Source organism: Plectropomus leopardus, chromosome 8, assembly GCF_026936395.1.
Source record: "Plectropomus leopardus strain MGB_pleo_1.0 chromosome 8, ASM2693639v1, whole genome shotgun sequence".
NCBI classification, from domain to species: domain Eukaryota; kingdom Metazoa; phylum Chordata; class Actinopteri; order Perciformes; family Serranidae; genus Plectropomus; species Plectropomus leopardus.
The window spans coordinates 23,466,108-23,479,101 of NC_142183.1; the positions used below are offsets into that span (position 1 = coordinate 23,466,108).

Genomic DNA, 12,994 nt, shown 5'->3' on the forward strand with positions numbered 1-12,994 from the left:
CTCAAGTGTTGGATTTTAAGAATTTAAAAAAAAATTGTATTACCAAATCCTAATAATAACGGATAAACCTTCACTTTTGGATCATACGTCAATACCTCATTGATCTAACTGATCAAACTGAGATTCACTGAATGACCAGTGTTAGGGTATTTTGATGTTTTTAGTTTGTTTGTTTTTTCCAGCAGTTTAAAACATTCAAATTAATTGCATTTATGGAAACATAAATGTCCAGGCATCTTGTACATTAAAATTATATTTTATTAATTGATCATCTCTTGATATAGTTGAGACAATAATAAACAACAAACATACAACACCACAAAGTACATTATTATTAAGTACAAACTACCATAACAGTCTAACAATCTTTTGAAGAATGTTTTTCACGAATATAGAAAATACATCTGATTTTAAGAAGGCTTAAATATCCCAGTAAAGCGTACAAGTAACTGCTCTTGAAAGTAGGACACATCCAGGAAGTATTCATGTGGTTTTGTTGGAGAAATTTTTGAAGTGATCTGTTCCACAGACCAACTCTGTTGCAGCAAATTTCCTGGGACGATCAGCATCCTAACACCAGCAAAAAGAATCAGGATCAATACACAGTCTATAAAACTAAAACCTGCACATAATATATCAATAAATCTGTACTCATGTTCATCTCACCTGTATGGGATATGCACAGGTGGGAACATAACGGATCACAAACCCACAGCGCCTCTTCTGGGATGTGTTGGCGTCACTTGCATGGACGAGCAGTCCATCATGAATCTATACAAATAAATGATTATTAATTCACCTTGTGTTGTACTTAAACATATTCATAATCTGGTCATCTCCAATGAAAAAATGAAACTCACAGACATCTGCCCAGCTAACAGAGGACACAAGACAGCTTCATCAGCATGCACCAGCTCCTCTGGGATCTCCTGATTGACCGACAGCATGTTTCCAGGGCGGCTGGCCTGACGATGGGGCAACATGCCAGCGCAGTGGCTACCTGCAGGGCACAAAGACAACATGTTCCAGTCAGTGAAGCAGCCAGTTGACTGTTGAACACTTAAATAGTCTTTGATGGGAACCAAGAAAAGTTTGTATGCTGCTTTTGTTTAGCTAAGGTCCAACCAGGACAGTGGCTAAAGACAGAGACATTTTTAGGGACAGGTGTTCAAGTAAGAAAATTACAAATCTGGGACTCAAATGCAGCTGTGAGGCATACAAAACACTTTTGATTGAGAAGTGTTGCAATGACCCACATTAAAAACTAATTTACAAAATTAGAAAACAAAAAAGATTAAGAAAGTATAAACTTGCACAAGAAACACGAATGAGCAGCTGGATGTACCTGGGATGACCTGAAGGGCGCCATTCTCCTGCAGGGAGTCATCTAAAGCGAGCCACACGGACAGAACAGGGCCACCAGCAATACCCCAGTATCTGCGAACAAAACCAGTATAGTTAGAGGAAACAAGACAAAGCAAAACAAAACCTCTTAGTGTTTTTTCAGTATGTGAATCTACCTCATGTCCTGATGCCAGGCCACATACGGAAGTCCAGGTTTGTTTTCTCCTTCTTTCTCCAGGATGTCAGGTTTGAGTGTTGGGTATTTACAGATGAAGCGTGAGTCCAGCAGGATGACGTCAGGGCCCAGGATGGCTTCCATCACTTGTATGATTTTAGGGTGTTTGGTCAGGCCACTCACCCATGGGTATTGACGGTGAACATTGTGGAGGCTGTACTGGGTGTACTCCTCACCTAGAACAGACAAATACATAATTTACCCATTAACTAACATTCATTAAACAAGATGGAAAAAAAAAATCAAACAAAAAATGGCATGCAGACATCAAATTTGAGTCCACATTTTACACAAAACCACCTTGCTGATAAAATTTTATAGTAGTTATTGTTTTCACTTAGACATTCTTTCTCTTATTCCTTTCATCCCTTTCCGCCTCATTCTCCTTCATCATCATGTGAAAGGTCTGCTTACCAAATTCTTTCTCCAGCTCAGAAAAGGCACACCTGGCCTCCCTCAGCTCTGTCTCATTCAACACAGACAGTGCAGAGAGGAAACCCTGCTGATTGTAGAGCTCCTGCAGTTTAGCTGTGGATGTTGTCATCTCTGCTGGATAGTTTCACTGCTGATGCCTCGGGCCCTCTGCTTCCAAAATGTATAAGGTAGAGACTGTTCGTGGAGGAGGTGGAGCTAAGGGGGACGAACACAGAGGAGAAAGTTACATTTATTTATAGTCAGTATTCTGTCTAACATTGTGTTTTCAATCTAGATTTGAGACAAGTCGAATTTTGATTCATGCAGATATAAGCACAGAAAAAAGACATCTGACGACATTTATTTGGATCGCACTGAACACCACCTTGTTTTTCCTGCCCCATAAGACCAATATAACCCTGGCAACTACACCTCAGTGCCTGTGTTATGAGACTCTTTTTTAAGATGCATAATCTGTTGACTAAAACAGGTCAGGAAAAGAGGATGACATTCAACAAAGTGGAAAAGGTAAAGACTGAAAACTGTCCTTTAGCCTCCATGATCCTGAATATCAACACAAGAACAGTCAAATTACTGCATTTATAATGTGCTAAACTTAAAGAAATAGATAGAACACAAATACATGTGTAGAAAATCAGAGTTTTGAATGATTAAAAACTACTGTATAAACACATGCACACACAGTATTTAGCAGTTTTATCCATGACTCTATCTTTTGCAGTAAGTATTAAATTGTCTCCATACTTGTCTGCTGTTGAGTCTTCTCTCTCTGTGAGTCTGAGCTCTGGATGCTGCCAAGCTTCACTGTGAAAACCATTATATATACTGCACAGAGCACCTTCTGGGAACACCTCTTCCTTTGTTAGTATTTCACATTTAATCCATATCCTCGAATGACATCACATGTGGGAATATTACATCCTGAAGAAAACTAATTTAAAGGGGGAAACCCATGACTGTGATGCACCCTGCCTCTGCACTGACGTGCAGTCCAGGTGTGGTGGGCCATTCAAAGGGGTTTACTAACTAAAGTAATATGAAACCTTTTCTTTTCTGGAGAAGCATACTTGTGTACTCTCCATTTACAGGGCCATTGACATTGTATTTTACATCATAAAATCAGTCCTACAGTGATTTGCATCAAGGCTACATTGGAAGCTGCCCTTCACTTTGAAACTGGTCCAAACTGATATGATGTTTTCAGTACTCTATTTGACTATTGTTTCCAATCATCACCATCTTATATTAAACTTTTCTCTTCCTTCTCTGGAATTCAGAGAAACAATGACTGACCACACAGTACAAAGATATGTTTCATATTGCGTGCAATGGGTGTGCTAATGTATGAGCGTGTGGACGACACTGTGAAAATAATGAATAACAGAGCGTGAAATCCTAACTGTCTCCTTCCACAGTATTGGCTCAAATGTTTGCCAGCTTCCTTTTTGTTCAATTGTTATTATAATCATTGTTCTGGAAATCATTGCTACTACAGTTTCAATTTGCCTTTCTACTTTGCAGGACAAAGCCCTTTACAATTTGCCTCCCATTCACTCACACTTTTATATACTAACGGTGGCAGAGCTGGTATGGAAGATGCTGTTTGTCCATTGGAAGCAACGTTATGTTTTCTTTGAGTATTGTTTAATCTGCACTTTAATATCAGCAACATTTCTCATGTTTTGTCAATGTATACTGTAGTGTGCTTTTGTTGTTTGTATCAGTAATTTAACCAGGGTTTCCTTGTAAAAGAGAGCTTGCTCTCAATGTCCTTCTCTGTTTAAATAAAGGTTAAATAACAAAAATAAAAATATAAAATCCTGAGGTTCCGTATCTTGCTGAAAGACACAATTCGACCTGCGGACAGAAAAAGCCGGGATCAAACCACCAACCTTGTGAGTAAAAAAATGACCTGCTCTGCCTCCTGGGTCACAGCCACCCTTTATATTTTTATACATGTATAAGAATATCAGTAGACATATTAAATTTTATCATTTGTAGTAAAATGCTGATTAAAAGTTGGTCAGAGAAAATAGAGTGGAAAACTAAGCTGAATCTTACATTTTATGTAGTGAAAATTTGTAGTATTTAGTATATAGTAATAAAGCATGTTCTTGTCACTCTATGTATGGCAAGCATAACAAACTATGGAAAATACACAGTGGCTCCTCACTGGCCACCCCTGCAAGATGCATAATGCACAAAATGGAAGGCTTCTCAGTGATGTTTTTACAATCATTGTACTCCTTCAAAATAAAGCTGTATGTTTTCCTTTCAAGGAAAAATATAACCAGCCTATCGGAAGAACAATGACTTGCATGTATATAGCTTCAGAAACATAACACATTAAAACAGGATTGTTGTGGAACTCAGAATGTTAACTGCACCCATATAAAATTAAAAACTAAATTTTATCAGTATAAGAGACCTTAACTCTCATATTGACATAGTTTTTAACTTGCCTGTATACTTCAGCAGTATAACTGAATTCCTGAAATTCAGGTATGGCTTTTGGTTTTGGTGTACCATCCCAAAATTTTCAGTGGCTCCATCTGGCCAATGAAATTTTTTTTTGAGGTGACACTGAAAATACAGCCATTCTCTAGTTCTGAAGAGTTGTTTAACAGTTATAGGCCTGTAACTGCTGCCAAATGAGTGAGCCAGGCTCAGACATCCGTGCTAGTGCAGAGTAGAGTGAGACACAGATACAGACACAGACACACAGACACAGACACACACACACACACACACAGACACACACACACACAATTAACAGGGAACGAGGAAGAAAATTGGCAAGATACACAAAGGTCTGTGAAAACTGTGCGTGAACCCTGTTTGACCACATAGATGCTTGTCTGTGTGTGGTTGAGAAACAGCAGCATCCACATTATAACTTCCACATTTTAGTATGTGATGCTGCCTCCTGCTGTCCTTATGTGTTAAAAAAAGGTTACGGAATATTTTAAAAATTCTTAGGGCGAACTTTCCGAGAATGCTGAGAAAATAAGAAACACAGGAAATATCACTGTGTTAATATGAGTCATAGTTTCAATTCAGAGGTGGGCCAATGACCAGAAAAACAGTAGCAGTAAACCGCTTCCTTCAGTGTCAGAGCAAATATTAACTCAGCAGCACACTCCTGAGGCGACCGTCTGCTCCTTGACAGCTGTTCTGGGGGATACCCACCCAAACGCAGCTTCCTTGTCTGACATTCTGATGTCATTGACTTTTATCGTGTGGTGTCTGTTTTTTAATGAGCCAAGACATTTGAGAGGAAATAATTTTACAGACCTCAAAGTAATGCACCATATGAGAAATAAAAGAAGAAATGCAATATAAAGAAGAAATAATAATAACAATTATTAGAAATAAGCGAGGTGGCCTCTTCTGACATAGAGACGTTGAAGCAGGTAACAAACTGCCAGCTTGCTTAAATCAGTAATTATGTTTATTAAACTATTTTGTCTGTTTATGTTATTTTTAATGGCTTTGATAATAACTAAAATCTGAATAAACAAACATCAACTTTAGAGAAAGCAATTTATTAGAGGAAGAAATGTGAGATATATTAAATATATATATATAGGTAAAATATATTATATATAAGTACCACACTTGGTAGCTGCTTCTATTATGGAAAGTAATATACAGAAAAAACTGTGACTATAATCCACAACTAAATTGTAACCTTTCTTTTTTATACACGGTACTAGGCAGAACCCTGAAAGAGCAAGTTATGTGCCTCAGATTGACCTCAGATTTGCATGCGTCGGTCTGTTTTCATTAATAGCATCATTCCTTTGTCTACATTAATCTGATAAAAGTGCTGTCAGTGAGTTTGAGGGACAATAAAAACTGCAAAAATGTTTAAATTCATATATTTAAAACAAACTATTTGAAACTTATTTGGCTGTGAATGATGTTTGCTTTTTTGTTCTCTGACCCTCAGTTTAACTCTTTGTCCCTGTTTGCATGCTTGGGGCAGAGTGGGTGGTGCTGTTTTCTTTTCTCTCCACTTTGTGTCCTCTTGTCTCCCCCTGATGGCTGCTGCTCATTATTGCAGCGGTGGATGAGCACAGGGTCCTTGTTTGGAGGCGTTTTCTTCAGCAACAGCCGCTGCAGCATCTGTTTGTCAGACCGCTCCCGTCTGAAGTCATCCTCGTAAACCTTGAGCTGTTGTTATGTCACAACCACAGACAGTAAAATGAAAACAAAACACACAAACAGAAAACATGAGATTTCAGTGACAAAAATCTTTCAGAAATTCAGGGATCAGCTCAAAGTGGATTCATCACCATATTTAGTTATTGTAGTATGTTTGGATTGTCACAAAACTACCCAGACACTCTGTATTTAACCACGTCTAAATTATGCTCTCCAACATTTTGATTATCAAAATAATTGCAGTACTGAATATATTATCACACTATTGTTTTGTTGCTTTTGGGTCAAGATGCCACAGATGCATTTCATCATTTCTGTGAAAGTGAAAGCACATGTCTGTGACAGTGTGTGCTTTTGGCAGATTTTTGCATTTCCGTGCATTAGTGTACAGACAATGAAAACACTACCTGCTCTTGTAGTAGTGCCACCTGTTGGCGCATCTCCTCGCGCTTCTTCCTCAGCCTGCGGTTCTCCTGCAGCGTGTGCTTGTGATCACTGTGCTCTGTCTGATATTCTGCTTCATAAATCTGGGTCTGCTGGCACAAGACATCAATATGGCACTGAGCCAATATCCAAGCCATATCTTGTGATCTACCAACTTTCTTATTTGCCTGTGAGCACATTTCAGAGCAGCTCAGAGCCACCACTTGGTGGTGCAGTTCACCATCTGATTCAAGTTAAAGCATTAAGCAAATCTTTCCCTGGCAACAGTGAGTTGACATCAATTCTGCTCTCATCTCATCAGAAAAGGGAAGATTTTTGTTGATGCTGTGCTGAAGAGATCGTCCTACCTGGCATTGCAGAGCCCCCAGCTGCTCTTTTAGATCCTTCACTTCTTGCTGTGAGACTCCCAATGCTCCCAGTGAGGTACACTGGCTTTTTCCCTGCTGCCTTGCCTCTGGGCTGGAAGAAGCTGGGAAAAAGGAGGATGAGGAGCTATATCCAGAATTGTGACTAGAAGACAGGTCTGGACCTCTGGGAGGATTAGTGCTGGGGCTGGACACAGGACTACACATCACAGCACTGACGCTGCCCTTTAATAAGACACGAGACACAGTAATGAACTATACTCATATCATGAATAAGAGAATACTGACAGATATAAAAATGTAAAAACTGATCAGGTGTGCAGACCCGCTGATGGGTTTAATACCTGTTTGGCAGGTGTACAGTCTCTATCTGGGTGGTGCATCCTGCTTTCCACCAGTCTGATGTATTCCTGCAGCTCCTGGTTCTTCTTCAGCTCCTGCATCAACGCCTGCTCATAGTACTCCTTTGCACACTGTAATTCCAAACACAGTGGTAAACCTCACAAAGCCCATTGATTATTTTCCAGCATCTATGACTGCGACCAGAGGTGTGGACACAAGGAAGCATGACATGGATTCGAGTCAGACTCAAGCCACAGATTTGATGCCCCAGACTTGACAAGTCAGCAGCTAAAAAAAACAAAAAAACAATGGCCGTAAATATATCCACAAATGAGGACAACAAGATTCCAGAGCTCCTTACCCTCTGAGCAGAGGATATATCAACGGCCATGTAACAGACAACTGTTATTACAACGTTATGCCAGTAGTTTTGTTTATTAAGCACTGCCAAGATGTACATTGTATGTCACACTTGAGGCCAACGCTTTCAGGACTTTGTAGCAGCCCTATAGCGTGATCTCTTTGTAAAAAGGGCTATAGCAAGCTAATGCTAAACTGCAGTGAGGACACAGCCTCTGTACATGGACTGCCTGCTCCATCCACTGAGCCACCAGGTGCCCCAGTTTAGTAACTTTTTAACAAACTTACTTTAACAAATAAATACAAATTTTAAAAAAGCATTTGCAATTTTTAAAGTTTAACTTATATTACTCTGTTATCAAAATGGAATTACATTTGCAGAGGCGCATTGTGACTTGCTCAACAACGCGCTCAAAACGCAAAGTTTGGGAGTTGCTTTTCTTGATTTGGGACTTCAGTGAAAAGCTTGTGACTTGCAAAACGCTGATTTGGTCCTATCTCTGCCGCCTACTGTCCACAATAACCCACTGTTCAGGAGTCCTTCAATATGTTGTAGCCTACATAGCCTACTAGTTGTTTGTTTACCTGCTGGTGATCGACTTTGAGCAGCAATCTGCTGTTGAGCTGTTTGATGGCAGTGTTCTCGAGCTCCAGCGCCTCCAGTCTGTGCTGTAAACCCAGCGTAGCTGTGCGATACACCTGGTCCCAGTCCTCATTCAGCTTCATCAGCTGGAACACATCATCGTCAAATCATCATCATCATCAATGCCATGGCCTCCACTGCAGCCATCGACAGCATCATTCATTCCATCATTACTGTCGTCATTCTCAGTGTGTCCTTGCAACAACGTGGGCATCAGGAAGTGAATTTAGGTCAGTGAGGTGAGCCACTATACTCTTCACACTCTCTAAATAAATTGCAGTTTACATCAGTTGAGGTAATAATTTTCCCCCATCTCTCTATGTTTTTATCAAGCAGCATCTAATTAGAATTAAGAAGCTATGGTTGTATAACTTCAATGATGATTCTTCACAGCTTAGCAGCAGTTTTCACACAACGCCCACAGTCCTCCTCTGGCTTTCAGAAAGCACTAAATGTAATTGCCAACATCAGCCATACAAATGTGGACCTGTATTGAATCTGCACTTGTTTAAGGTGATGTTGTACCTCTTTGTTGACTCTGCGAAGCTCAGTGTTCTTGTTGAGCAGCAGCAGTTTCTCCTGGTCGGTGGAGGTGACAGTCATACTCTCAGTGATCAGAGTGACCTGCTCCTCTGTGGACAGCAGCCTGCCACCCACGGGACTCACATCCTCTGTCCTGCACACACACACCAACACACAGATACAGTTACAGAGAAGAAGTGCCATAAATAAAGTCATAATGAAGAACATTAACAGAGGATTTCCATTAATAAGCAAACACATATGCGCACAAAAGAACGTCAGGGTACTTTTGAACACCCACTCGCATAGAGTGCACTTACAGAGAATCGAGTCGGAGCTATTATGCACGCCCACGCATACACATGCATGCACAGCCACATTATGCACTCAAGACACTCAGACACACACAGTGTTGGTGGTGCATTTCTCTGCAGGTAGAGTCCGAGCCAATCAGAATCTCTGTTTACTATTAGACGCATTTGCATATCAATAGCCTCTGGAAACAATTTGGGTGATGATCCCAGGAAAATGTTGATTTTTATTGAACCACTTGTAGAAAATAGGAAAATGTGTGCAGAGATTAATTAGTCAAACTAGTTTCCATTCTACCAGCCCTGTTGTGAGGTCTTGTCTAAAAGGAATAGCTGAAAGGGATGCAGCGGAGATGTAGAGCCAAGGGGGAATCTGCTCATGGAAGAACACACAACTCTGCATGAAGCCCCCAGGGCTTCTTCACACAAACATACTGTATGACTGCTGTAACCTCAGAAAGCTAAGTACTACAAGGAGCACAATGTGTGATCACCTCTCATCCCCCTTAAGGCTAAACTCCCTCGCAAACACACGCTTTCATCCACTTACGTTACAGTGTCCTGCTATGTGAAAACCAGTGTTACATAATTTTTTGTTTGTATTCAAGGCAGTAAAAATCAGAAGATGCTTATCTATTTAATGCCAAATTAACAAAGTTCATTTTTTGCAAGTCATCCTGACAAGATACTGATGTTATATGAAATTTGAACCGTTTTCAATGCACACAGGCCCCTGTGTGATGACAGAAATTCTTTGCTCTCTCAAGCTAAATGGAACAGTTCAGCATTTTGGGAAATGTTAGCACTTTCTCTATATTTTTGTTTTGCTGAGAGTTAAATGAGAAGACAGATACCAGCTTAGCATAAAGGCAGTAAACAGAAACAGCATTTTGGCTCTAAAGATAAGTAAAGAACAAACAAACAAATTTTAAAAAACCCTGTAGTTTTACAGGGGGTTGTGGGGGCAGTGGTGACTTATAAAATTTGCCCAGGTCCAAACCTTTGACACCCCCCCCCCACACACACACACACACACTCCATCAAGTTCGACTTGACTGACTCGTTTTGCTTCCTGACATAAAACAGCTGTGTCTCTGTTTAAATAAAACACGACCAATGAGAGCTGCGGGAGGACTCGATTAGCTGGAACCAATGAGGAGTAACAACAACAATGGCAAGTGCCACAGACAAGATAGAAGCTACTATTGGGGCTGTTCTACATTGACATGTCTTTTCAATATTACCCCAAATCCTAGTTTGTTTTACTTTGTGCCTCTCCACTATTAAAAGCCTGGCAAAACAGGTATGCAGTTTGGACTTAATATGATGATGGATTTAGGCAGAAATGTTGTAGTGATTAGTAAGGGAAAATCACCCCCCCGGAAATGGGTTAGATTGGATGCAATGTCAGACTGAGGGTGGAAATGGAGTGTAACTATTTGATAATTCTGTCTGCTATCAGGCAGCTATATAATTGCAACACATTTTTACACTTTTTGTACAAGTTTGAAAAGTATAACCAGTATGAGAAAACTTTAGAGGTGCTGCGATGAGATTTAGGTGTATTTTTTTTTTTTAACCTCTGAACAGTCAGGCTATCTTTTTCCCTCAGAACCCAGTCTTTATGCTAAGTTAAGCTAACTGGCTGCTGGTTGTAGCTTTTGACTATTTCATGTACAGGCATTTGAGTGGTATCACTCTTCCTGTCTTACAGTTGGCAAGAAAGGGAACAAGTATGTTTCTCTAAATTTTCTTTAAGGAAACTTCTATAAGCCACAGGATAATGTGTTGTTGTCAAGCTTAGATCTAGGGGATTTTTATTATATCCCAAAAAGATGACATTTTCAGAAAATATTTTGTTGTAGAGCAAGGTTGTGTTCTCCACAGAATATACTGCTATTTTCAAAAGATACACCAGAGTTTGTGTGAAATAGTCTCAACAGATAATCAAAAAGAGTTATTACATAAAAGGGAACTTTACCCAGAGTCAAAATATTTTTCCAAAACTCCACTCTGTACCATCTGTCATCAAGTTCAACAAGGCAGGAAAGAGCTTCAGTGAAGGCTTTTTGCGGCCACTAATGAGTGAATTACCCACACAGAACTGACAGTTCTGCAGTTTTGGAAGTGTAAGATGAAGTCAGAAGCTGAAATGAAACAAATGAAATGGAGCCTAAATTTAGTGGCCAGTATGAGCACAAAATACTAACACACCCATGCCCAATACCCTGTCTTGGCAAGTCAGCACTGTGTAGTCAGCCATCCTATTGGGACCACACCATGCTCCATGTCTCTCTGATACACAGCCTTTTCTCTTTCGACTTCTCTGACAGCAGATACACTCTGTCTGACCCAGTTTCACAAACTTTTCAATCGTATGCCGTCTTGGAAGGACACCAAAATGCCACTGCTTCCAGCAGCAATATGGTAATTCACTGTCAAGGCATATGATAAAGAGAAAGATAATATCTTTCCTTCTTGCTGGTAGCAACCCTGACAAATATCGCTCTAGAAATGTCTGTGTGCGTAACCCGTCTATGGCCACAATTGGATCCTTTTACAGGGGAGAGAAGTGTGGAGTTTCACTATTTCAACATGGTTATTTTAAGGCAGAGTAATCATTTGTATAGATAGCATGGTCACGGCATTTGAAAAGTTCGCCCACAATAAAAACCACGTCATTAATCACCTAGATAAAAGAAGTTACCATAATAGAAGAAAAAAACTTTTCCAGGTTGATGGCTTGACATTATATAGTTAATGCCATTTTAATAGCTTTTTTCCCAAAATGATGAAGTATCAGTGTTGTGAAATAATGAACTAAAGCTCATCTTTATGACCTCATGGGAAACTCCGCAGTCACTCTTTATTCCTCCTCTCACTGAACTTTAATTAACTCTCTTAGCATCTCTGAAAACGTGATAAGAAATATAATTTATCCATAATGTGGGTTTCAAAAAAGAATTTGATACAGTTTAATACGACAATAATAAAAATGAAACCTTACAATCTATCACTGGCTCCATTGGTCTTATATTTCAGGAAGCTTGGTAAGAGCATGGGTCGGACACAAACACAGGAATCCTTGTAAAACATAAAGAAATATCCCCACAATAAAAATGTATAATGTTTAACATTAGTTGACAGTCAGAGAGGTGTTGATTTAAGTTTAAGCTTTTATCTAAGGCTGGAGCTGGTGGAGCTGTAATATGAAATTGTTCCTGTTTTTTGTGTCCACCCTTGTATGAATGCAGAAACATACATACCATAATTCCTCAGTTGATTTGTGATCCTGTTGGCTCTGAGGGAGGCTGCTGTCACTCTTTGCTGAAGTATCTTTCTCTGTTCCTGTGGCTGCTGAGGATGATAATGATGAGGAGGACAACAAAGACAGCACGTCTCCATCCATGGCTGATCAAGTCTTCAGATCTTCATGAAAGGAAATTCAAAATGCTGAAAAGCACACGCGGCGAAGTTTGTCTGCTGAGGATGTGGAAAGCAAATAGCGTTGTCAGTATTGATACGTAGCAAAAGAGGAAGTAGGCGAGACACCGAGGCACATGATACAAAGAATGAGAATAGGAAGTAGCACTGCACCATTTCAGCTTTATGTATAAGAGGGGCCTGTCCCTCTGTGGTGAAATGTAGAAATGTTTTGTACTTTACAAAGTGTAGTTGTACATTATTCAAAATGCTTGCACAGAACACTTATTTTTTTTCATCATTTGGAGAGTCTGGGAAACTCCACACCGTGTAGGAAGTGTGCGTCTTTGTGTTGTGTGTTTATGCTTGTTCCTGTACGTGTTGCCGATTATCTGAGCTGTTG

General features: G+C 39.9%; 2 protein-coding genes across 3 annotated transcripts; both read right to left on the reverse strand.

Moving 5' to 3' along the window:
- Positions 1–243: 243 nt before the first annotated feature.
- LOC121947708 (uncharacterized) lies at positions 244–2,829 on the reverse strand. The gene is made up of 7 exons (XM_042492793.2): positions 2,759–2,829; positions 1,994–2,209; positions 1,521–1,755; positions 1,346–1,437; positions 861–1,000; positions 667–771; positions 244–570 (listed from the first exon to the last, which is right to left on the reverse strand). The coding sequence occupies exons 2-7, from the start codon at positions 2,121–2,123 to the stop codon at positions 484–486; spliced, it is 789 nt and encodes a 262-aa protein (XP_042348727.1). The 5' UTR covers positions 2,124–2,209; positions 2,759–2,829; the 3' UTR covers positions 244–483.
- A 2,714-nt stretch (positions 2,830–5,543) lies between these two features.
- LOC121948125 (uncharacterized) lies at positions 5,544–12,727 on the reverse strand. Of its 2 annotated transcripts, none has more exons than XM_042493401.2 (7): positions 12,435–12,727; positions 8,861–9,011; positions 8,278–8,421; positions 7,335–7,463; positions 6,973–7,215; positions 6,589–6,717; positions 5,544–6,190 (listed from the first exon to the last, which is right to left on the reverse strand). In XM_042493401.2, exons 1-7 carry the CDS (start codon positions 12,575–12,577, stop codon positions 5,963–5,965), a joined length of 1,167 nt encoding a protein of 388 aa, XP_042349335.2. In that variant the 5' UTR covers positions 12,578–12,727; the 3' UTR covers positions 5,544–5,962. The 2 variants fall into 2 exon arrangements, with proteins under 2 accessions (XP_042349335.2, XP_042349336.2); XM_042493402.2 differs by having other exon boundaries at positions 6,589–6,714; positions 12,435–12,719.
- Positions 12,728–12,994: the final 267 nt, after the last annotated feature.